The following is a 26,610-nucleotide window of genomic DNA, read 5'->3' on the forward strand; positions in this document are numbered from 1 at the left end:
ACCTTGTCAAAGGCCTTGCTAAAGTCCATGTAGACAACATCAACTGCACTGCCCTCATCTACCTTCTTGGTTACCCCTTCAAAAAACTCAATCAAATTTGAGAGACATGATTTTTCACTCACAAAGCCATGCTGAGTGTCCCTAATCAGTCCTTGCATCTCTAAATGCCTGTAGATCCTGTCTCTCAAAATACCTTCCAACAATTTACCCACCACAGATGTGAGGCTCACTGGCCTGTAGTTTCCAGGCTTTTCCCTGCAGCCCTTTTTAAACAAAGGCACAACATTTACCACTCTCCAATCTTCAGGCCCCTCACCCGTGACTATCAATGATTCAAATATCTCGGATAGGGGACCCGCAATTTCCTCCCTAGCCTGCCACAATGTCCTGGGATACACTTCATCAGGTCCTCGGGATTTATCGACCTTGATGCGCTTTAAGACTTCCAGCACCTCCTTCTCTGTAACATGTACACTCCTCAAGACATCACTATTTATTGCCCCAAGTTCCCTAACATCCATGCTTTTCTCAATAGCAAATACTGATGAGAAATATTCATTTAGGATCTCACCCATCTTTGGCCCTACTCTCTCCCTTGTTACTCTTTTGCCCTTTGTGTATTTGTAGAAGCTCTTTGGATTCTCCTTTGCTTTATCTGCCAAAACAATCTCGTGTCCCCTTTTCACCCTTCTGATTTCTCTCAACTACTCCTACACCCCCTATACTCTTCAAGGGATTCACTTGATCCCAGCTGCCGATGCATGTCATGTGCCTCTTTCTTCTTGACCAGGGCCTCAATATCCCGAATCATCCATGGTTCCCTACTTCTGCCAGCCTTGCCCTTCATTCTAAGAGGAATGTGTTTACCCTGAACCCTGTTAACACACTTTTGAAAGCCTCCCACTTACAAGATGTCCTTTTGCCTTCCCACAGACTCCTCCAATTAACTTTTGAAAGTTCCTGCCTGATACCATCAAAATTGGCCTTGCCCCAATTTAGAATTTTAACTTTTGGGCCAGACTTATCATTCTCCATAGCTATCTTAAAACTAATAGAATTATGGTCACTGGTCCCAAAGTGATCCCTCATTAACACTTCTGTCACCTGCCCTTCTTTATTTCCCAAGAGGAGGTCAAGTTTTGCCTCCTCTCTAGTCGGGCCATCCACATACTGAATGAGAAATTCCTCCTGAATACACTCAACAAATTTCTCTCCATCCAATCCTCTAATACTATGGCTGTTCCGGTCAACGTTGAGAAAGTTAAAATCACTGACTATTACCACCTTATTTTTCTTGGAGCTATCTGTAATCTCCTTACATATTTGCTCCTCAATTTCCCACCCACTATTTGGAGGCCTATAGTACAACCCTATCAAAGTGATTTCCCCCTTCTTATTTCTCAGTTCTACCCATATTATCTCAGTGGCCAAACCCTCGGATATATCCCCTCTCAATACTATCATGATGCTTTCCCTCCTCTCTTACCTCCTGTTCTATCTTTCCTACAGCATCTGTACCCTGGAACAATAGAACAATATGGAATCGGGAGGGTGTTCTAAGTCTTCCTATAGTTTCAGGAGGAACCAATTTTAAAGCTACAGAAAATGCACCAATGTAACAACATCCAAAGTATCCATTACACCATCTCACAACTCAACACAAAAGTTGACCAACTTCTGAACTCTATTTAGTTTCAGATGGATATTACAACAAAATCATGCCAGCAATTGTAACCTAATTACAATGCATTTTACAATGTCCCGTGTAAATCTGGCAGCATCTGTGGAGAAAGAAACAGAGTTCTCTTCAGAGCATATTAGAATTGAAACATTTACTCTGTTTCTCTCTCCACAGATACTGCCAGGTTTGCTGAGTATTTTCAGCACTTTGTTTTTATTTCAAATTTCCAGAATCTACAAGAGACAGAAGTCCACCACAATTTACAATTGATAAAATACCTGTAATTCAAGTTATGAAATATGCCATTCGACCTCTCAACATTCAGCTGAAAATTAAATGAGTGTACTGATATGATACAATTTAGTATTTCAAGAATTGCACAGCAAACCCAAGGGTGATGAGCAGACAAAATCTGAGGAAATGTTTTACTTCTCTGGCTATAGTAGCCATGTTCTAACACAACGAAAACTACTAAATGTAACTGTTTATTTGACAAACATCCTTCAAATTATTTTCCTGACATTAAGTGTTGACATTTCAAGCTTGGTGTTAAAACAAAATATTTTTCAATTTGGACATTACAAAGTGTCTGACGGAGACGAATGGAAACATTTCAAGGATAATCTAAAGACGAGATGTATGGACTGTGACATTCTTCCAGAAACATGACAATTAGCCAGAGACTGCATAGTTTGAACATTTGTTTTGAAAATAGCAGACTGCCAGCAGTAGAAGGAACGCCTTGTTTCAGAAAAGTCAACCAGCAATGGTTGGAATGTGGACAACGCTGGGCTTGTACTGTTAATGTGTATCATTGACTATCAACGTTTTTTTAATGCTGTTGCATAATGGTCATGCTCATTTCAAATTGAGCTGTACGTTTTTTTAGTTGGTTATGGATTTGGCATGCATGAAATAGTATCACTAAAACTCTTAAAGTTATTGAGAAATCCACACAAATGTAATTTCCATTGAATGGATATTAATTACACATTCTTCCCATTGAAACAAACGCTATTTATCCAATTCTAGCCAGCTTATCAAAAGCCAAAGTTTCTGACCCTGTTGAAGTTACACAACTAAAACAATCACAGGTAAAAACAAAATACTGTGGATGCTGGATTTGGATCCAAAAAACAAAAAATGCTGGAAAATCTCAGCAGGTCTTACAGCATCTGTGGGGAGAGAATAGAGCCGATGTTTCGAGTCTAAATGACCCTTCATCAGAGCTGGGTAGGCATTGGCTTCATCCAGACTTGTACAGTCTGTTAGGACATTTGACACAAATTATTTTACTGAGGGGGACATATCTCATATCTCAGCCATGTGGTAGAACTATCAATTCAATTCCCATAAAAGTAGCACTCTGGAGTGCTAATGAGAGGTTCAGGTATCATATTACCAAATTCACAGCAGAGAAGGAAAGAAGAACTTGGATTTGTATAGCAACTTTCACAACCTCCAGGGTTTCACCAGCAAGTGAAGTATTTTTGAAATGTAGTTATTGTTGTAATGTGACAAATGTAGCAGCTAATTTACGCTATCACATCATCTTTGAAATAACTTGTGTAATGTTAACCAAGATAATGGAAGAAATGCCCTGCCTTTTTTCAAATAGTGTCATAGAAACTTTTATGATCACATAATAGAACAGTACCTCAGTACAGCACTCCCTCAGCATTGTACTGGTTTGTCAACCTGGATTATGTGCTCAGGGCTTGAATCTGCAACTTTCCATGAGCTAAGACAAACACATTAAGGATTGAACTAATTCTAATCTCCCATAAGCATAATATGCCTGGGCATAGATGCAGAAAGACATTGCGCAATACCTAAGAGTGAGCTTTGTTCAGTCAGTAGCCCTCTTACCTTGGGAGCTAAAACGTTGCAGGTTCAAGTCCCACTCCAAAACTTGAATATAAAGTCTAATATCTCAATGCAAAACTGGAGGGAATGTTTTGTTGTCAGAGGTCCATCTTTCAAATGAGATCTTAAACCAAATTCAGGTGAATGTAAAATATCCCATGATACTGAGGACTGGAGAGATTTATTGGTATGATACCAACATTCATTTCTCAACCTGGTCATTCATTTCACTTCGGTATGCAAATTCACTCTTACATTTACCTGTGAAGCATTTTGGATGTCCTGAAGATATGGAAAATACAGTATAAAAAAGTCTTTAAAGAATTTCTATTCAAAAGGACTGTATTAACACATTACTGAAATTAATACAACAAAACTTCATATGGTAAAGTATTAAAAAGCGGTTTCAGACAGCTGATCTCTTATCTTGTTAGAAAATGACTAGTGTCCATTATAACAGTCACACTCATTAATGCAAGGTTGAGCGTTCTCTGACAAATACAGGGTTCCACAAACATTGCACATAGTCTAAATTAAAATTAGCTCACCAGTTTGAGACCAACGCAAGTATTAGTCAAAAGGCGGCATGGTGGCATTGTGGTTAGCACTGTTTGTCTCACAATGCCAGAGACCAGGTTTGATTCCAGCCTCAAGTGACTGTGTGGAGTTTGCATATTCTCCCCATGACTGTGTGGGTTTCCTCCCAGTGCTCTGGTTTCTTCTCGCAGTCCAAAGATGTGTGGGTTAGGTAGATTGGCTATTCTAAATTGCCCGTGTCAGGGGACTAGCAGGGTAAATATGTGGGGTTGCAGGGTTAGGGCCTCAGGTGGGATTGTTGTCGGTGCAGGCTCACTGGGTCGAATGGCCTCTTTCTGCCCTGTAGGGCTCTATGATTGTGAATGTTTAATGAGTCCAATGGAACAATGAACTATCCCTACATATACATGCTCCATGCAAAGAAGCAGCTGTAACAGAACAACTTGTACAGCACAAAATAAATAAATCCTATTTAATGGAACATCAACAACAGTTCTGCTTTCATTCATTCGGCCACCTTAATTTGGAACACAATTTTAAACTTCATGATTGTTCACTCCACTTGAGCAGCCTTCATAAGATTTTCCAATTCTCCAAAATTGATACTTGCAGTTATGCCCTACAAAAAGCACAAGCCAGAGCTAAAGTATCACCTACACAGTGAATGAAGGCAGTAATTGATACAAGGTCTACCCAGTTCAAGAACAGTCTACTAGCGTGACGCTCAGTGTGAGCAACATACACTCACCTGAACTGACAGCAGTCTCACCGCACCTTTGGGATAGTAATCTGCAATTACACACCATAATATTAATGTTTAATGGGAAAAGACAATGTTACTACCATTTCTAGTTTTTTTACAAATATGATTACAGGCGGAATTTTATGGCCTCGCTTGACCCAAGACTGGAGAATCCCGCCCGAGGTCAACAGACATTTCCATTATCTACTCCTCACTTGCTCTGATTCCGTGGCAGGCGGGGCAGTAGAATTCCAGTCTACATCTCTAAGATAGTTACATTTTTACAATCAATGATTTTACAACTTTTTCTGTTCATAGAAGTGAGCATTGCTGGCAAGATCAACTAATGGCCCTAGACTGGTGAGCTTTCTTCTTGAACACTTGGTGGTGGGGGTTTCAGCAATTATAAGGCCACTGATGTCAAAGGGAAATGTTTAGATTCTCTCTTCTTGAAGATGATTCTTGTCTACATGTGTGTGGCACTAATGTTACTTGCCACTTAATAACATTTGCCTGAATGTTGTCCAGGTCTTGTTGCACGCAGGCAAAGATTGCTTCAGTATCTGGAGAAATAAAAGTAAAATGTTGCGGATGCTGGAAATCTGAAATTTAAAAAATTACATTAACAGATGTTCTGAAGAAAGGTCAGCGACCCTGAAATGTTAACTCTGTTTCTCCACTGATATTGCCAGATACAGTTGAAGTATTTCCAGAATTTTCAGCTGTTGTTTCGATATCTGAATTGGAATTTTTTTTGGAAAGCGTTAAAAAGACAAAAATAAATTCAATGGGTAAATGTAATCATTGTTATTGTGGTCTATACGGTCTTTATTTTAAAAGGTAACTTTGAAAAAGTATTTGAAATTAACTTGATTCATCAACAAGAGTGAGAGGCCAGTCTTTTAAACTGGAAATTCCCGTTAGTAATCTTTCTATAGGCAGTATCCTTGTTGATGTAATAGTAACTAAAAAGGATGACAACAGATCGTATGGTTTGCAGACAGGAAATATGCCAGTGCAATAACTTCTGCCTTTAACACACACACAAAACTACGCCCCAAGGTGATACACAGGCATGCAAAGAAAAAAATGAATGCGGACCTAAAATAGGAGATTTTAGGAGGGGTGATCAAAACCTTGTCCAAAGAGTTATCAGGTTATAAGAAATTTCTTAAAGCGGAGGGAATTCTGGAGAATGAATCATACGTGGCTGGAGACATGGTTGTCAAAGAAGGTAAAGAGGACCGTAGTGATAGGAGACCCAATAGTTCGGGGGACAGACAGGAGATTCTATGGACGCAAACGGGAATCCAGGATGGTTTGTTGCCTCCCGGGTGCCAGGGTCAAGGATATCCTGGAGCGGCTGCAGAACATTCTCAAGGGGGAGGGTGAGTTGGCACAAATGACGTCAATAGAAATATGGATGAGGTCCTGAGGAGTTATCATAAAGAGCTAGGAAAAAAAGGGTGTAATCTCTGGATTACTTCCAGTGCCACGTGAGGGCAAGAACAGGAGAATATGGCAGATGAATGCGTGGCTAAAGAATTGGTGCAGGGGGCAGGGATCCAGATTCTTAGATCATTGGGATTTTTTGGGGGCAGAGGTGACCTGTTTAAGAAGGATGGGTTACATCTGAACTGGAAGGGGACCAATATCCTGGGGGGGCAGATTTGCTAGTGCTACAAGGGAGTGTTTAAACTAGATTGGCGGGGGGGTGAGATCCTCAGCAGCACGAAGCAAATGAGGGCTGAAAGGAGATGCAGTATTCAGCAACAGCAAGCTCAATAGACATGACAGGCAGGAGCACGGCAGGAAGCAGAAAAACCTGTTGGATTAGATTGCATCTACTTCAATGCAAGAGGGCTGACAGGTAAAGCTGATGAACTCAGGGCATGGATAGGTATTTGGGGCTGGGATATTATAGCCATAACTGAAACATGGCTCAGGGAGGGACTGGCAGCTTAATGTTCCAGGGTTTAGGTGGGACAGAGGTAGAGGAAAGAGAGGAGGGGGAGCTGCATTTTTGATTAAGGGGAGCATCACGGCAGTAGTCATAGATGAAATAACCGAGGGATTATCTAACAAGGTTTTGTGGGTGGAACTAAGAAATAAGAAGTAGATGGTGACCTTATTGGGGTTGTACTATAGGCCCCCAAACAATCAACGGAATTCGAACAAGTATGCAGGGAGATTGGGGAAACTTGCATGAGTAATAGGGCTGTCCTAGTAGGGGATTTTAATTTTCCTAACATCGACTGGGACTACCATAGTGTTAAGGGCCGAGGTGGGGTGGAATCTGTTAAGTGTGTTCAGGAAAGTTTCCTCAGGCAAAATGTGGAGGGTCCTACTCGGGAAAAGGCAAAACTTGGGAAAATTCTTGAGGTAATGGCAGGAGACCATTTTGGGACCAGTGACCATAGTTCTATTAATTTTAAAATAGTTATGGAAAGGGACAAAATTGGCCGATAGGGCCAGGTGAATTTTGATGGAATTAGACAGGAGTTTGCAAGGGTTGACTGGAGTAGCTTGTTTGAAGGCAAAGGGACCTCTGGCAAATGAGGCCTTTCAAAGTGAAATAGCTAGAGTTCAAATAGCTATGTTCCTGTTAGGGTGAAGGGCAAGGCTGGCAAGTGTAGGGAACTCTGGAACTCTGAAGTGACAAAACACATTGAGGTTTTGGCCAAGAAAAAGGAGGCATGGCTCAAGTACAGGTATACAGGGAAGACAGGAGTATACTCAAAGAGGAAATTAGGAGGGCAAAAAAGGGACAAGAGGAAGCTTTGGCTGAGAGGATTAAGGTGAATCCAAAGGGATTATTTAAGTATATTAAAGGAAAAAGAACTAGAGAGAGAACAGGACCCCTCAAAGACCAAAGTGGACACATGTATGGAACCGCAAGGGATGGTTGAGTTTCTCAATTAATATTTCTCCTCTGTGTTTACCGTGAAGACAAGACGACTTGGGAACCTGGGAAAGTTAGTGGTGATATATTGGGGACAGTTTGCATTACAGTAGGGGAGGTGATGGACGTATTAAAATGTATGGAAGTGGATACCCTGGCCCTGAACACAATACTCCAGGTGCCTCACCAACAACTGCAACATAACTTCCTAACTTCTATACTCAATGCCCTGACTGATGAAAACCAGCATGCCAAAAGCCTTCTTCACAGCCTGGAGAAGGCTTTTGGCAGGCTTCCATCAGTTATAATAGATACCAAGGTTTTCCTTTAGGTTGCTGTTTGATATTCATAGGAAATCAGTAACCTGTTCCTACCTGAAAATGCTACTCTGGAAGGCTAAATCACATGGAATCCAGGGAGAGTTGGCAAATTGGATATACAGTTGGCTTGATGATAGGAAACAGAGGGTAATGGTGAAAGGATGCTTGTCGGACTGGAGACCTGTGGCTAGTGGTGTGCCTCAGGGGTCAGTGCTGGGCCCATTGCTGTTTGTTATCTATATCAACTATTTGGATGAGAATGTACAAGGCATGATCAATAAGTTTGCAGATGACACTAAAATAGGTGGTATTATAGACAGTGAGGAAGGTAATCAAAAATTGCAGCAGGATCCTGATCAGCTGGGTAAGTGGGACGAGAAATGGCAAATGGAGTTCAATACAGATAAGTGTAAGGTGTTGCATTTTAGAAAGTCAAATCAAGGTAGGACTTTCATGGTGAATGGGTAGGACCTTAGGGAGTACTGTGAAACAGAGGGACCTTGGAGTTCAGGTGCACGGTTCTCTAAGGTGGAGTCACAGGTAGATAGGGCTATGAAGAAGGTTTTTGGCAGGCTGGCCTTCATCAGTCAGGGCATTGAATATAGAAGTTGGGAAATTGTTGTGCAGTTGTGCAGGACGTTGTTGAGGCCGCACCTGGAGTAGTGTGTTCAGTTTTGGTTGCCTTGTTATAGGAAAGATGTTATTAAACTGGAAAGAGTGCAGAAGAGCTTTACAAGGATGTTGCCAGAACTCAAGGGACTGAGTTATTGGGACAGATTGGACAGACTAGGACTTTTCTCTTTGGAGCATTGGGGAATCGAGAACGAGGGGGCATAGGTTAAAGTTAAGAGGGGAAAGAATTAATGGGAACCGGAGGAGCAACTTTTTTTTTTTTACACAGAGTGGTACGTATATGGAATGAGCTGCCGGAGGAAGTGGTTGAGGCAAGGACATTGACAACATTTAGAAGGCATTTGGACAGATACATGGATAGGAAAGGTTTAGAGGCTTTTGGTCCAAATGAGGTTAACTTAGAAGAGCATTTTGGTCAGCATGGACCAGTTTAGGCTGAAGGGACTGTCTCCATGCTATAGATTCTGAGAGAAGATGGGAATGGGGTCTGCATCAGGAGGGGGGTCTGCATCAGGAGGATTGGAGGGTTTGAGTTGCATTTTCAGGTAGGAACAGGTTACTGATTTCCTATGAATATCAAACAGCAACCTAAAGGAAAACCTTGGTATCTATTATAACTGATGGAAGCCTGCTAAATCCTGAAATGTACTTGCGCATACTGCAGGAAATATCTGCACTACAAAGCATTATTTGGACGAGAGTTTAGATATTTTGTGTCAGCAAGATAGTTAACTACAGGGGGCATCAGAGTCAAATCAAGTCCTCCTCGGTTAATAGCCTAAAATGTGCACTCCCAGTTGGAGTCAGTCAAGAGTAATTGGAGATGGAAACCTTAGCTCTTAATCCTGGGAAACAAACTGCAAAACCCCTGCACTATCAAGGTTGAAATCAACCAACAAAGCAGAAATCAGGAATTAAATCTGGCCTTTTCCTAGTCTCTCAGAAGAAGCAAAAACATATCTTGACAGACATTATGTGGAGATGCCGGCGTTGGACTGGGGTAAACACAGTAAGGAGTCTAACAACACCAGGTTAAAGTCCAACAGGTTTATTTGGTAGCAAACTCCACTAGCTTTCGGAGCGCTGCTCCTTCGTCAGGCGAATGGGAGATCTGCTGTGCCCTGTTTGCTGTTTATGAGCAGATCTCCCACTCACCTGACGAAGGAGCAGCGCTCCGAAAACTAGTGGCGTTTGCTACCAAATAAACGTGTTGGACTTTAACCTGGCGTTGTTAGACTCCTTACTGTGTTGACAGACATTGTCAGGATATTGAAGGATATACAAAAGTAAATAGCCGCAGATTGTTTCCAATGGGCAATAAGACAAGTATTTAATGAGCGAGTTTAGAAAAACGTTAAATAGTTTGAACATATAAAACTCTGTTTAAATAGCTGTTAAAGTCAATTTTAAACAAGCAGTTCCCTTGGTCATGGGATGAACCAAAAGTCCGACAAACTCCTTCCTGTGAACATGGGGGACAAAACGAAGAACAAGACAGTTTCAGAGTCTGTTCCCAAAAAAGGGATGATGTGGAGATGCCGGCATTGGACTGGGGTGAACACAGTAAGAGTTTTAACAACACCAGGTTAAAGTCCCAAAAAAGGGAGCCAAGGAGGAGGAAGTAAGCCAATCTAGGCTACATCGTCAGGATTCAGCGTTAAAGACTACCTAAGAAAAGTACACTTAGTTTTAGTCTGCTGAAAGGATCAGTGTGGAAGTTTTTATTTTTTTAAAAACACTGAAAGATTGATGTAAAATTATTTTGCAAATTGCATTGTGCAATCAAATAGCTTAAATTGTTTCTGGCTGCATCTCAGTGGCAATCAGTTCATCTTTCAAAAGATTGGTGAAGCAAATGTGAGGATTAAATTGAGGGCCACTGTATTCTGTTTATACAACACTGTTATACCCTTGCCTCCCCTTTCAGTTTATGCAATGTATATGCAGACATTGCACTACAAATGCAAACTCCTGACTGTGAGACATGCTGGTGAGATCAACTTCAGGGAACACCTTTTGAAATTTAAAACTGGCCAAATCAGCTGAGACACCAAAACTCCTCTATCTTAAAATAGAAGATAAATTGCAAATATCTTGCAAGATGTTTCATTGTTTAAACCTAGACTGTTCCATGCAATGAATGAATTTTAAATGCAACATAATCTTCACAAGACAAGCAGATCGACAACTTAGCGGACACCATTAGCAGGCAGTGTATTTTGACAGCCTGCCAATTGAAATTTAATCTCTCTGGACTTTACACTTAAGTGTTCTGTGTATCTAAACCAAATAATAGAATCATATTCCTTTGAAGATTTTTATAACACATGGTTAAAAGGTGTCAATCACCTACTTTAAAAAGCTGACAGCAACTAACTTCCGGGAATGAGCATTAGAATTTGTAATATATCTTCAGCTTGGGTTCAACAATTTGCAAAAAATGAGCTTGACTGTTTCTGAAGGGATAAAAGTGATAAAGATCAGGTACAAGTCATATCTTCCTCAGAGAAGGAGGAGGCTTTTTGTGTGAATGTATATGTGTTTAAGGCACATTAGCTTTGAGGATGAGTTCAAGGAGTAAGAGGAGATTGGGTGAGAATTGAATGGCACAGTGGTTAGCACTGTTGCCTCACAGCAATGGGACCTGGGTTTGATTTCTGGCTTGGGTTACTGTCTGTGTGGAGTTAGCACATTCTCCCCATGTCTGCGTGGGTTTCCTCCAGGTGCTCCGGTTTCCTCTCTCAGTCTGAAAGACGTGCTGGTTAGATGCATTGGCTATGCTAAATTCTCCCGAACAGGCGCCGGAGTGTAGCGACTAGGGGATTTTCACAGTAACTTCATTGCAGTGTTAATATAAGCCTACTTGTGACAATAATAAATAAACTAAAACTGGTACAGAAGGCTGCAGGGAACTAGATCAGGTGAGCACACAGGTATTTTCAAAGTGGCAGATAGTTTAAGACGGTAGGTAAGGTGGGGGAAAGTGAGGGGGGGAGGGGGGTACTTTTTAAACCATCCCCACCAGACAGACAGACACAAACTCTCATACGAGCACGACCATCACAGCTCAGACGGCCAACCCAGCACCTCACTGCTTACCTGCGCGGCTTCCCCTCGTCGCTTGATGGAAAACTTTTCCTCACTTTGTTTCATCGGCAAAGAGGCGAAATTTGAGATATGGAGGAATCTTTACGTTGGTTGACGTGGGAGGGGTGGGGGAGATGAGGAAACAGCAACAAGACTCTGGGGGAGGTCGGGGGAAGAGGAAGAAGGTGACGATCCGCCGCCAAGCGCTAATTCGCTAGTCCTTTCACATTAGCTTCCAACCGACTTCTCTCTGCCGCTCGCGGCAGCCCGGACGGTGCGCGCGCATCTCAGGCTCGCTGGCCTTGGAGGACCAGAACTCGGAGGACCGGATCTCGGAAGACTAGTCCCGGCCAGGCGACAATAACACAGGGAGACTCTTGGTGCCAAGTTAGCGTATCGTTGGCGAAAAGCTTGCTGCGATTCGGGACCCTGAGGGGCCCGAATGCTGGGCTAACCCGGGACATTGTGGCACCAACTCAGAGAGTTTTCCATTCGGCAGCAAGTTTAAAATACTCAACAATCGGAGGCTTTTTTGATTGTGTTAGGTTGCGAAGCTGCTGACCAATGGGAGGAAGCGGTGGGACGCGGTGACGCAGCAGGCAGCGCGCGGGAAGGGTAACCATGGAGCCGGCAGAGAGCGCGAGCGGCAGCGGCTCGGGACAGCAGGATCAGGATGGCGCGGCGTCTAGCGGTGCAGGGCGAACCGCAGCGGCTGCCTATCAACTTCCCTGGTGAGGGATGATATTGGGGATGGATTACAATCTCCAAGCATCGCCCGAAGCAACCCGGCCCACCCCCATGGTCACTCGTCACGCCTGATTCCTACTGGGCGATTCTTCTCCCCCCCACCCCCCATGCCAATCCACCCCCCATGCCAATCCACCCCCCATGCCAATCCACCCCCCATGCCAATCCACCCCCCATGCCAATCCACCCCCCATGCCAATCCACCCCCCATGCCAATCCACCCTCCCATGCCAATCCACCCTTACCTTTCCCCCATGGTAATCTCCCCCTTCCCTCTCTCCCCCCCCCAATGGCAATCTCTCTCCCCCCCCCCACCCCCCATGGCAATCTCTCTCCCCCCCCCCCCACCCCCCCATGGCAATCTCTTCTCCCCCCCCACCCCCCCATGGCAATCTCTTCTCTCCCCACCCCCCCCATGGCAATCCCCCCACCCCCCCCATGGCAATCCCCCCACCCCCCCCATGGCAATCCCCCCACCCCCCCCATGGCAATCCCCCCTCCCCCCCCATGGCAATCCCCCCTCCCCCATAGCAATTCCCACAAACGTCATATCCGCTTCCCAAATGTACAAATTCATGATGAATCATATGGCAATCTCCCCTTCCCTTCCCCCCCATGGCAATCCTCCCCCCCCCCTCATAATATGATCAGACAGGGTCAACATGGTTTTGTGTAAAGAAAATCATATTGGATAAATGTATGGTTAGGTACATTGACCATACTAAATTCTCCCTCGAATTCGAACAGGCGCCAGAGTGTGGCAACTAGGGGATTTCACAGTCATTTCATTGCAGTGTTAATGTAAGCCTTCCTGTGACACTAATAAATACATTTGTAAAACTTAAACTTATTTGAGTTCGTTGAAGATGTAACATGCAAGGTGAATAAAGGGGAAACCGGTGGATGCAGTGCATTTGGATTTTTAAAAGGCATTCAGTAAAGTGCCATGCAAAACGTTGCTCGTGGCGGGGATGATATTTCAACATGTTTAGAGGATTGGCTAACATCAGTTAAGATAAATGGATAAATTTTCAGGTTGGCACACTAAAGAAAGAACAAAGAAAATTACAGCACAGGAACAGGCCCTTCGGCCCTCCAAGCCTGCACTGACCATGCTGCCTGACTTAACTAAAACCCCCTACCCTTCTGGGGACCATATCCCTCTATTCCCATCCTATTCACGTATTTGTCAAGACGCCCCTTAAAAGTCACTACCGTATCCGCTTCCACTACCTCCCCTGGCAACGAGTTCCAGGCACCCACTACTCTATGTAAAAAATCTGTCTCGTACATCTCCTTTAAACCTTGCCCATCGCACTTTAAACCTATGCCCCTAGTAATTGATTCTTCCACCCTGGGAAAAAGCTTCTGACTATCCACTCTGTCCATGCCTCTCATAATCTTGTAGACTTCTATCAGGTCACCCCTCAACTCCAGTGTAACTACTGGAGTCACACGGGGATCAATGCCGAGGTTGTCGTGAGGTGACATTGCAATGGGGTGGGGTAATGTGAGGAGATTGGGGGTGAGGCAGGGAGTGGGGTATAGGGAGAGGGATTGGGATATTGGGGGGGGATGGGAGAGGGGGGAATGTGGCAAACGGGGAGGGGCTGATTGGGGGGATGGTTTTGGGTTCCCCAGCACATCTGGTGCCCAGAAGTTATGGTGCTATTGAAATGGATGTAGACTGCTGTGATATTGAGGAATTTAGGTGTCATTTGTACATCTATCACAAAAAGTTAGCACTCAACAAGTAATTAGGAAGGCAAATAAATTGTTGGTCTATATTGCAAGGGGGGTGGAGTATAAAAGTGGGAAAACCTTGCTATGTTGATGATATTGGTGAGACCGCACTAAGAGTACTATATCCAGTTTTGGTGACCTTACTTGAAGAGGGATATAGCTGCTTTGGACAGAGTTCAGAGAAGGTTCACTAGGCTGATTTCTCGGATGAAGATGTTGTCTTGTGAGGAAAGATTGGACCTACATTGAAGTTTAGAAGAATGGGAGGTGATCCTGTTGAAATGTATAAAATTCTGAGGTGAACCCACAGTGGGGAGTCTAGAACTGTTGTAAAATAAGTGATTTTCCATTTCAGACGAAGACGATTTCTCTTTTCTGAAGGTTATTAATCTTTGGATTTCACTTCCCCAGCGAGTAGTGGAGGCTCAGTGGCTCCGTTATTAAATATATTTAAGGATGAGATGCATAAATGTTTGCTTGGCAAGGGAGTCTAGGGTTATGGGGAATATGGGCAGGTAAATGGAGTTAAAGCCACTAACTGGTGGAGTGTTTCTTCTATATGCTTCTATTTCTTTTATTCTTTTAAATATAGTGCACTTGGGCAAATTTATATTGTGCTTGTGCCAGTTTTTAATATTCCTATGATGTGGGCATTGCAGTAAGGCCACCTTTATTTATTGCCCATTCTTGAACCGCTGCAGTCCATGTAGTGAAGGTATTTTTGCAGTGCTGTTAGGGAAGCAGTTCCAGGATTTTGATCCAGTGACAATGAAGCAATGATATATTTCCAAGTTAGGATGTTGTGTGACTTGGAGGGGATGTTGAAGGGGGCTGGCACTCCCATGCATTTTAAAAAAATATTAATTGGATGTGGGCATCACTGGTTGGGCCAGCATTGATTGCTGGACTCGCATGTAAGTCAGACCAGGTAAGGGTGACAGATTTCCTTCCCTAAAGGACATTAGTGAACCAGATGGGATTTTACGACAATCGCTAGTGATGTTCATCACTAGACTTAGTAATTCTAGATTTTTATGGAATTCAAATTTCACCATTTGCAGGTCCCCTTGGATCTCTGGATCCAGGACCCTTTGTCTCTCTGTGTTACTAGTCCAGTGACAATACCACTATGCCACTGCTTCCCCTCTGCTGCTTTTGTCCTCATAAGCGGTAGAGGTCGTGGATTTGGCAGGTGCTGTCGAAAGCGCCTTAATAAGTTGCTACAGTGCATCTTGTAGATGGTACAGACTGTAGCCACTGTATATCGATGGTGGAGGAAGTGAATGTTGAAGGTGATAGATGAGGTGCCAATTAAGTACTTTGTCCTGGGTGATGTCCAGCTTCTTGAGTCTTTTTGGACCTGCACACATCAGGAAAGTAGAGATTGGAGGTGATGTCAAGAAACATTTTGTCACTCAAAGGATAGTGGAAATCTGGAAATCCCCTAAAACTTGAGGCTTGATCAATTGAACATGATGAAACTGAGATTTGTACATTTTTTTCAGCAAGGGTACTTGAATGTCATGAAAACCAGTTGAGTAGATGGAGTTAAGAAACAGATCAGCCATGATGTAGTTGAATGGCAGAGCAGAATCAAAGAGGTGAATGGCCTCCTCCTGTTCCTATATTCCACTCAACCTTTGCAACATTTCCAGTTCCCTCTGCTTGATCCATCCAGGCAGAACAATACTACCTGGAATTTACTATCCAAGCCCCTGTCTGTCTTTGTTCATCTTTAACAAGCTTTCCTAACACCCATTCCTTGACTATCTCTCAACTTTTCTTCCGTTGAAATGTTTTGTGTGGTTGGTTTTTCTGCATCTTATTAATGCAAATTATTAGGATACAATCTTTTCAAAATATCAAAACCTGGATTTTAAAAAATCTTTTTATTTTGTTTAACAGGGTGGAGAAATACAGACCACTGAAACTGAATGAAGTTGTGGGGAATGAAGAAACCGTCAGCAGATTGGAGGTATTTTTCAGCGCTTTGCTGTTTCCTTGTAGCCAGCTTCAACCCTCTCGTCAATTTGAGGCTGAACGAGACGACTCGTAATCTTGATGTCATATCTGACCCCAAGATGAACTTCTGAGCACATATCCACTTCATCATTAAGATCTCCGTAACACTGGCCCTGCATCAACTCATCTGGTGAAACCTTCATCCATGCCTTTGATACTTCCTAGACTTAACTATTCCAACATGTTTCAGGTCAGCCTCCCACATTCTACCTTCCACAAACTTGAGGTGATGCAGAACTCTGCTGCCCATATACTAATACACACTAAGCCCTATTTACTCGTCACTTTTCTGTCAATATATCAGTAATTGCATCCTTTGGCAATTACATTGTTAAAGACAAGTGATGAGCATTGGCTCACCTATGAATGGATACAGAGTGATAAATCTGCCAGCATCATCGAGGCCTTGCATGCCCACTGGGCACCACGGAACTGGGGTGTTTTATTTAACCTTTTAACTACATGTTGGTTTGATGTTTAATGTTTTCTTTGCCATTTGGTTTTGTGTGATTCAGTAACCCTTTAAAGGGCTTTGTCCCTTGGTTTGTTTAGTTTAGTTTAATTGGTTCAACCCAAAATAGTATAAATGGACACCATGTGGTGTCAGTTAGCACCATCAAGGCTTTCCATGTCTGGTGGGCACCATGTAATATTTATTAATGATCTGGATGAGGGTATAGTTGGGTGGATTAGCAAATTTGCTGATGACACCAAAGTCGGTGGTGTGGTAGACAGTGAGGAAGGGTGTCGTAGTTTGCAGGAAGACTTAGACAGGTTGCAAAGTTGGGCCGAGAGGTGGCGGATGGAGTTTAATGCGGAGAAGTGTGAGGTAATTCACTTTGGTAGGAATAACAGATGTGTTGAGTATAGGGCTAACGGGAGGACTTTGAATAGTGTGGAGGAGCAGAGGGATCTAGGTGTATGTGTGCATAGATCCTTGAAAGTTGGGAATCAAGTAGATAAGGTTGTTAAGAAGGCATATGGTGTCTTGGCGTTTATTGGTAGGGGGATTGAATTTAGGAGTCGTAGCGTTATGTTGCAACTGTACACAACTCTGGTGCGGCCGCACTTGGAGTACTGTGTGCAGTTCTGGTCCCCACATTACAGGAAGGATGTGGAGGCTTTGGAGAGGGTGCAGAGGAGGTTTACCAGGATGTTGCCTGGTATGGAGGGGAGATCCTATGAGGAGAGGCTGAGGGATTTGGGATTGTTTTCGCTGGAAAGGCGGCGGCTAAGAGGGGATCTTATTGAAACATATAAGATGATTAGAGGTTTAGATAGGGTGGATAGTGATAGCCTTTTTCCTCTGATGGAGAAATCCAGCACGAGGAGGCATGGCTTTAAATTGAGGGGGGGTAGTTATAGAACCGATGTCAGGGGTAGGTTCTTTACCCAGAGGGTGGTGAGGGATTGGAATGCCCTGCCAGCATCAGTAGTAAATGCGCCTAGTTTGGGGGCGTTTAAGAGATCCGTAGATAGGTTCATGGACGAAAAGAAATTGGTTTAGGTTGGAGGGTCACAGTTTTTTTTTTTAACTGGTCGGTGCAACATCGTGGGCCGAAGGGCCTGTTCTGCGCTGTAATGTTCTATGTTCTATGTTCTATGGGAACTGGGGTGTTTTATTGATCCCTCTAACCACACTTTGGTTTGATCTTTTAACTTTGAGATTTGTTTCGACAGTGTCCTTTAGGATATGCTCTGTTCATTTGTCCCTTAGTTTAATTTAGTTGAACTGGTTATACTCAAAAGAGTATAAATGGTCACAGTTGGGGGAGAGGGAACAGAAAGAGGCCGTCACTCTGCTAAGCTGTTCTGAGAATACACCTGTTCAAGGTAAAAGACAGGACTTATTCTTATCAGATTTAACACTTCTATGTGCTGACCTATGCTGCCTCCCAGTTAAACTGAGCTTCTATTTTAAACTTCTCACCCTTGTTTTTATGTCTCTCCTTGGCCTCACTCCTCCCTTGCCCAGCCCTACAACCCTCCAAGATATGAGGGTGCCTCCAAATTTGTGATCCCCAATTTTAATTGCTCCACCATTTATGGCCACCCCTCAGCTACTTAGACCCTAAGTTCTGGCATACACTGAGTAAGCCTCTTCATCTCTCTACCTCAGTCAGCCTCCAGTAAGAAGACACGTTTTAAAACCTATCCTTTTGACCAAGCTTTTGGTCGTCTGACTAGAAATTTCCTTTTGTGGCTCAGCATCAAATCCAGGATTACAATGCTCATGTGAAATGCTTTGTGATGCTTTACCATGTTAAAGGTGTGTTAGATAAATCTTAGTTGTGTGATGTTGTTTAAAAAAACAATTAAATGATGAGGGAAATTCCTCTGCCAGTTCGAATACATCACACTTAAAATTTACAAATTGATCTCCTGTAGTATTACACTTGGGCAATCAACACCAAGTACACCAGGACACAGATGGCTCACAACGTTTTATTGTGTACTTTAATAAAGCATTTGACAAGGTCCCTCATAGCAGGCTGGTACAAAAGGTAAAGCCTGATCTGAGATGTGCTAGCTAGATGGATACAGAACTGGCTTGCTTATAGAAGACAAAGAGTCACGGTGGAAGGGTGCTTTTCAAAATGGAAATCAGTAACTAGTGGTGTTCTGCATGGATCAGTGCTAAGACCTTTGTTGATTGTAAATACATATAAATGATCTGTAGGAAAATGGGTAGGTCATCTGATTAGTAAGTTTTTGGATGACACAAAAATTGGCTGAGTTGCAGATAGTGACAAGGATTATCAAAGGATACAGCGGGATATAGATAGATTGGAGACTTGGGCACAGAAATGGTGGATGGAGCTTAATCCAGACAAATGGGAGGTGATGCATTTTGGATGATCAAATTCAGGTGCGAATTATATAGTAAATGGCAGAACCCTTAGGAGTATTGACATACATAGGGATCTGGGCATACAAGTCCACGAATCCCTGAAAGTGGCAACATAAGTGGAAAGGTGGTCAAAAAGGCATACAGCATGCTTGCCTTCATCAGTTGGGGTATGAAGTATAAAAGTTGGCAGTATAAACTTTAGTTAGGCCGCATTTGAAATATTGCATGCAGTTCTGTTTGCCACACTATCAGAAGGATGTGGATGCTTTGGAGAGGGTACAAAGAAGGTTTACCAGAATGTTGCCTGGTCTGGAGGCTTTTAGGTATGAGAAGAAGTTGGATAAACTTGGATTGTCTTCAATGGAAAGACGTAGGCTGAGGGGCAACCTGATAGAAGTCTACAAAATTGAGAATCATAGGGTGGATAGTTAGAGACTTTATCCCAGGGAGGAAGGATCGACGACATGAGGGCACAGGTTCGAGGTGAGAAGTAGTAAGTTTAAGGGAGATGTGTGGGGAAAATGTTTCTCACAGAGGGTGGGGGGGAAAGAAAATGTCAGGAATAGTTCAGGTTAATCATTTCACCCCCCTATTGGGTTGCCAGGTGGATCTACACTGAGGTGTCAAGGTGTATGGGGAGAGTGCTGGAGTATGGCATTGAGATAGAGGATCAGCCATGATCGTATTGAATGACAAAGTAGACCGGAAGGACCAATTGGCCTACTATTTTCTATGCTTCTATGAGTTTGAAAAACTGTCTGGGGAAGGTAGGACGCGTGAGCATGAAGCTCGATGAACATTTTCTGGGAGGTCAGATACCCTCCTTGTGCAGAGTCAGATTTGAAGGGGAATTAGGTAAATTGGATTAATTATTGAGGAAGGGATCTTATGTATCAGATGTATCGAAGAGGCAAACAGTGTTGTGTTTTTCAGTGCTCCCGTTTGTGCTGCTATGGCCTTTAGGGAGTTCCCAAGTGATTTAACATCAGGGAATTCAGAAAGATCAATTTATGCATGCAGAATTATGGGAGTGGCCTTTTGAAATAAAGCTTGCAAATGCAAGTGGTCCTGCAGTTAAATATTGATGCATTATAATTGGGATCCCATTTACAAAGTTTCCCATTGGTTTTTTTAAATCGCATTTTGAGATGGAATGTTGTGACCCATTCAGCATGTTATTATGAAAAATAGCTGGTCGAATGGTAAACCAATCACTCAGTTCCACAGAATAAAGAGATTATAAAAATTTAATTTCCTTCACAGGATGGGTGATCATTTATGTTCCTGAAGCACTTTAGACTTTAATTCAAAATGGGGGGAATTTCAGTTTCCTCAGAACAGTAGCATCCTGTGGCTGGGGGAAAAGTCTCTTTTTAAAAACAAAATCTTCGTTCACTTTATTTTCCAAAGAAATTAGTTTTGCTCATTCTTCTTCATTGCAAAAATACAAGGACTGGTCTCCCTGGACTACTATAGCATGGCTTTATCATCGAGGCAAGACCATTTGTCCAATTGTATTTATAGCACAGTTGGATTGAAAAAAACACAGATTGGTTAGGAACAGAATTTAAGTTGCAGAGATCTGGAATTGAAACTGGGGAATCACTCAAGACTTCTTTCCATTAGCTACATAAGCACAGACTATTGTCAACCAGATACACATCAGACTTTTCCATTTGTGTTTCCAATTAATGTTCCTGAGGTTGATGAATTTTGATTAATTATCAGTTCAAATTTGGAGGACTTCAAATTATGTTAGTGTTATTGTCAACAGTAAACTCAACATTGACAATAAGTATTAATGGTATGTTAATTGTATTGATACGGTACACAGTTGAATGGCAATGTTTGCTTAAGTAGTTAGAGCACTTATAAAGTGAGACTGCTGGGACACTGAGTTGGTAGGTAGACACGTTGTGCTAGATTCTGTGAATAAACCTATTATCAGGAAAAGTATTAGTATCTGGTTTCATACTTCTCCAATTGGTTTGGGATTGCATTAGTGGTAAGCATCATAGCAACAAAAGAGCCGTGGTGTAAATGAATCATATAAATAAAAGGGCATCTACGTCACCAGAGAAGTTAAAAGGCATCTCAAAGTCTTCTCAGTGAATGCCATTACCTCTCCGCCCCAGTCTGCAGATTAACTAAATTGTTAGATTGTCAGTGCAAGCCTGTTATGTGGTTCTTGCATTAATTGTATCGATCAGTTTCTGATGTAGCAGCCAACGAATCAAACTAGAATACAAGAGCAGGGATGTATTTCTGAGGCTGTATAAGGCTCTGGTCAGACCCCATTTGGGGTATTGTGAGCAGCTTTGGACCCCATATCTAAGGAAGGATGTTCACAAGAATGATCCCAGGAATTAAGAGCTTGTCGCATGAGGAATGGTTGAGAACTCTGGGTCTGTACTCATTGGAGTTTAGAAGGGTGAGGGGGGGATCTTATTGAAACTTGCAGGATACTGCGAAGCCTGGATAAAGTGGATGTGGAGAGGATGTTTCCACTCGTAGGAAAAACTAGAACCAGAGGGCACAACCTCAGGTTAAAGGGGCGATTCTTTAAAACAGAGATGAGGAGGAATTTCTTCAGCCAAAGATGGTGAATCTGTGGAACTCTTTGCCGCAGAAGGCTGTGGAGGCCAGGTAATTGAGTGTCTTTAAGACAGAGATAGATAGGTTCTTGATTGATAAGGGGATCAGGGGTTACGGGGAAAAGGCAGGAGAATGGGGATGAGAAAAAAAATCAGCCACGATTGAATGGCGGAGCAGACTCGATGGGCCGAGTGGCCTAATTCTGCTCCTATGTCTTATGGTCTTATGTGCAATTGGAGAACAACATTTTTATACCTTAGTCACTGCCAGCGCTTTGAACTCCGTTTTGCACTCTGAACATACCAAGTTCAGAGCACTTACACCTATTGAAGAAACTTAAATAATATGCAAAACTAGTTTCCATGTTAGTGAGGGCGTATGCACTTTGTTTCTAAAGTTCAAAATGCCTGAGCTAAAGAACACCAGGAGCTAAACTAACTTCTTTTCAAATATGTTCCAAGTAATAAAAGGGCTGATGCTGAGATTTGTCTAGGTACAGATGGTTTGGACATGGTCCCATTCTCCCTTCCACACCCTGTCCCACTCCTCTTCCAAGTTTACACTGATGATTGTTTCTATCGTAAGTGCTTTTCCATCCTACATGCTCATAATGTAAGAAATAAGAAAATAAAAATGGGACTATAGTACTTACGCCTGCTCCACCATTCAGTAATAAAATTCTGGCTAAACTTCTGCATCTTTCCTAACCACCACCCCCAACCTTTCATTCCCTCAGTGTCCAGTAATCTGCTGATGTCGATCTTGAATATGCTCATCAACTGAGCCCAGTAGTAACAGAGAATTATAATGTTGTGTGAATGAGGACACAAGTGATCAGTCAAACAGTTTATTAACTGAGTACTCTGCTGCTTTTACATGCTGCGACTGCAGGAATACACTTCCAGCACCTTCTCCCGCATCCCATACCACTACCGATGCACAGGCTGCTTGGCAATATGTAAATTGATGCATTCTACTTCTTCCCCATTTTAGTTAGAACCATCTGTAACTGCAACAGAAGAATGACCGTAAAAAAGCAATGGAGAACTTAAATTCACAGAACATGAACTTGAGCTAAAACCAGTGTAAAACCCAAACTTGTCCCTCCCAACCCTACCCCACCCCTTTTTTTAGGCAGGTACATAGTCCTTAAACTTGGGGTTTGGTCTGCTCAACCCTCCCAAGGATGTAGTCACACAAGTAGCTTGCCCTGGGAGGCAGCTGTGTTATTACCCACATGGTGGATAGCACCAGGTGAGCTTGGGATGGGCATGGTAGCTGCAGAGTTTGTCACAATGGCAGCAGGAAGGGCCTCTATCTCAGCTGGTGTGGGAAGCATGGACTGCAAACTGGATGTATCGGTCTCTGTAACCCTTGGCGGGGCTTGGTACAGATACCTGAAACAGATGACACTGGTTCCTGTGATACATGGTGCCATCTGAAGTGACCATGTAGCTGTTGAGTTGGCGAGCATGCTGCACACAACAGTCAGTTTGTCATAACCTCACATGGTTTGCATTCTGTCTGATCCGGCTCCAGATTCTGGTTGTTTGCGGGCATTATGATCATCGTAGCTCTTCCCTCTTTGCTGTTATTTATAAGAACATTCTTCACATTTGTTTCCATTTTAGGCTGTAGCAGGGTTTCAACAACAGGGATCTTGGTCTTGGCGTGTCTAAAGAACATTCTTTGTGCTGGCGAGGGCAGACCTTCCCCTGGCAGGTTGCACACATTAAGCAATGAGCCATAAAAGTTTGAGTTGTCACAGAGGCTTTTTGCAACGAGAGGCTTTTTACAAGGAGATGCTTTGCTGAATGTGTTGCATTCTCTGCCAAGCTGCTCAATAGTGGATAAAGGGGGCTGCTTGTAAAATGTTCAAAGTCCCATGTGTGTGCAAAGTCCTTGAACTCTCTGCACACAAACTGCCTGCATTTTCCGTCATTGTGGAATGACATGTATGGCAAAGTATCTCCTCAGCTTCCAGATTACTGTAGTGCTCAGCATGTTATTTAATTAATCATCATCAAACCACACAGCGGATGAATCAACAAGGACCATGTGCTGTGTCACATTCCAGTCAAATACATCTGCTGTGATGAGGGAGCATGGAAGGTCTGCAATCTCATGAAGGTACAGTGGTTCTTTAGTTTGGTAAGTCGTGAGCTCATTGCATGGTGTACATCTAGACACCTTCCCTTCTATGTCGCCACATTGACAGCCAGTACATAGTTTCTTTTGCCCTATGCTTTGTCGCTTCAATTCCTGGGTGCCCTTGGTGGCGCTGCTGGATGTAGTATTTCTGCAGAGTAAGAGATTATGAATTTTTGGCCTTGCAGTTTCAGTCCATCTTGCACTGTTAGCTCCTCTCTCATGGTGTAAAAAGTGCAGAGCTCATAAGGAAACCCCTTTGTCATTGCAGGCCCCTCATGATGATGACGTTGTATTACTTGTATATTTAGCCCGTTTGCAGAGCAATTTTGAGTTTATCTGTTCTTAATACAACGGATTGTCATAATGTCAACGTCCTCCTCATGCCTCAGTACTTAGCAGGTGAGTGGTTGGTAGGGTATCTGCTAAGTATAGTTCCTTATTATGCTTGTAGGTCACACTATGGTAGTATCATTGGAGCTTGAGCATCCTTCTCTGCAGGCATGGTAACGCAATATGGAGGGACTTTTTGAGAATGGAGATGAGTAGCTGCTGATCCAATTTCACAGTGGCTGGATGGCTATAAATTAAGTCATGAAATTTCTGACAGGCAAAGGCAAGGACATAGTGGGTGTCAGTGAGGGCCCTTGATACAAAAACCACTGGTCTGCCATTCTGGATGCACATTGCTCCAAGTGTGTGCTGAGATGTATCTGCTGACAACGTGACAGATTTACAAACCTCAAAGTATTGCAACACCACAGAGGGTGAAAGCAGGTCCTTGAACGCACTGTTCTCCTGCCAGAACCATTCTGCATCCTGGTGGAGAAGTTGGCGAAGAGGTGCAATCATTTTGCTATAGCATGGAATGAACTATGATCGGTAATTTGTCATGCCAAAGAAGTGCTGTGGTGTCATCAGGAATGGACATCTGCTTATGGCCTTTATCTTGTTTGGGTCTGGCTGCACACTGTCAACAGGTGGTCCACATAGGGGGACCTCACTGACTTTGAATTTATATTTAAGAGGGTTGAGCTGCAAATTTATGGTTCTGATTCTGTCGAAGACCAAACGCAGACTTTCATCATGTTCCTCCACTGTGTGTCCCCAAATGTCAAATCATCATTGATGACATTCCAAAGAATGCCTTAGAAATCATAGAAACCTTACAGTGCAGAGAGAGGCCATCTGGCCCACCGAGTCTGCACCGACCACAATCCCACCCAGGCCCTACCCCCATATCCCTACACATTTACCCGCTAATCCCTCTAATTTAGCATCCCAGGACACTAAGGGGCAATTTTAGCATGGCCAATCAACCTAACCTGCACATCTTTGGACTGTGGGAGGAAACCGGAGCACCCGGAAGAAACCCACGCAGACAGGAGGAGAATGTGCAAACTCCACACAGACAGTGACCCAAGCCAGGAATTGAACCCAGGTCCCTGGAGCTGTGAAGCAGCAGTGCTAACCACTGTGCTACCGTGCCGCCTTGTGGAGATCTGTTTCATGGATCCTTGGAAATCTTCACGAGTGGAAATGCCATAGGGCATTCGCACTAATCTGTATCTGCCTACTGGAGACGTGAAAGTCGTAAGCTTCACAGATTCTTTATCGTACAGGATTTGCCAAAATCCGCATTTGCATCCGAGATGCTGAAGACCTTGGCATTAGGCATGTCTGCTAAGACCTGTTCTACTGGCTTCAGTGGATGGTGAGGTCTCAGAAGTGCTTTGTTAATGTGAATTGGGTTGATAAAAATTCTGGCTGTATCTTTCTTCTTTGCAGCTACTTTCGCGGAGACCCATTCCATTGGCTTCCTCTTTGGGGCTGTAACCCTCAGTCTTGTCATTCTGTCTATTACCGCCTTACAGGCGTACTCTTCTTGGAGCGCAGACAGTGGGTAGCACTGAATCATCCAGCCTCGTACGATAGATAACAGGCAGCTCTCCAATAATCACAGTCAAGCATCTTTGGTGCTTGTTGCTGTAAGACAGAGGTTCCCAAACTGGAGTTCCACAAGAGGCTACTAGGGGATCTGTGGAAGCTCAGGGAGCCATGTGACAAAAAATGGGGGAAAAGCCAATTTAAAAAAAAAACAAGCGAGCGTGAAAGTTAGTTAAAGAACATTGCAGCAAAGAATAAAAAAAAAGAGCGGGGAGCAATGGCCACAATTTGGGGGGGAGGGGGGGAGCAAAAAACTAAATTGTCCAATCAGAGGCCAGCCTCGTAGCCAGCTCATGTGGAATCCCGGCTCTGGTTGGCAGTTTGATTTTTTTTCATGTTTTCTGTTGCTGGGTGCTCAGCACAAAAAGTGGAAGGCTATGTGGTGAAGGAGAAAATGGTTAAAGCATGTGGGATTGGGGCTAGTGTATTGAGATGTGTAGGAAAGCGGTTGACAGACAGGAAACAGAGAGTAAGAATAAGCAGGTCTTTTTATGAATCATAGGCACTGACTAGTGGAATACAAAAGGAATCGGTGCTCTGACCCCAGCTATTCAAAATGTAAATTAATGATTTAGATGAGGGAATGAATAAATAATATCTCCAAACTTGCAGGTGAGACAAAGCTGGTTGAGCTGTGAGGACGATGCAGAGAACCTTTGGATTTGGACAAGTTGAGTGAGTGGGCAGATGCAGTATAATATGAGGTTATCCACTTGGATAGCAAAAACAAGAAAGTAGATTATTATCTGGCTATAAATTGAGAGGGGAATGTGCAACGAGACCTGTGTC

General features: G+C 43.2%; 2 protein-coding genes across 4 annotated transcripts in view; one reads left to right on the forward strand and one right to left on the reverse strand.

Annotated features, from left to right (window-relative positions):
- rffl (ring finger and FYVE-like domain containing E3 ubiquitin protein ligase) overlaps positions 1-12,052 on the reverse strand; it is a 95,498-nt gene extending 83,446 nt beyond the window's left edge. The window contains exons 1-3 of one of the 2 annotated variants that reach the window (XM_078225164.1): positions 11,781-12,027; positions 4,833-4,873; positions 4,602-4,703 (exon numbers count right to left, since the gene is read on the reverse strand). In XM_078225164.1, the coding sequence (XP_078081290.1) occupies positions 4,602-4,631 (30 nt within the window). In that variant the 5' untranslated portion in view covers positions 4,632-4,703; positions 4,833-4,873; positions 11,781-12,027. Of the gene's footprint in view, positions 1-4,601; positions 4,704-4,832; positions 4,874-11,780 lie in introns of both variants that reach the window. The other variant, XM_078225163.1, reaches the window with a different exon arrangement.
- A 14-nt stretch (positions 12,053-12,066) lies between these two features.
- The window catches only part of rfc2 (replication factor C (activator 1) 2), a 40,367-nt gene continuing 25,823 nt past the window's right edge, over positions 12,067-26,610 (forward strand). Inside the window, exons 1-2 of one of the 2 annotated variants that reach the window (XM_078225161.1) lie at positions 12,067-12,499; positions 16,164-16,233. In XM_078225161.1, the coding sequence (XP_078081287.1) occupies positions 12,390-12,499; positions 16,164-16,233 (180 nt within the window). In that variant the 5' untranslated portion in view covers positions 12,067-12,389. The remainder of the gene's footprint in view (positions 12,500-16,163; positions 16,234-26,610) is intronic. The other variant, XR_013499105.1, reaches the window with a different exon arrangement.

Source organism: Mustelus asterias, chromosome 12 (genome assembly GCF_964213995.1).
Source record: "Mustelus asterias chromosome 12, sMusAst1.hap1.1, whole genome shotgun sequence".
Classification (NCBI taxonomy): Eukaryota; Metazoa; Chordata; class Chondrichthyes; order Carcharhiniformes; family Triakidae; genus Mustelus; species Mustelus asterias.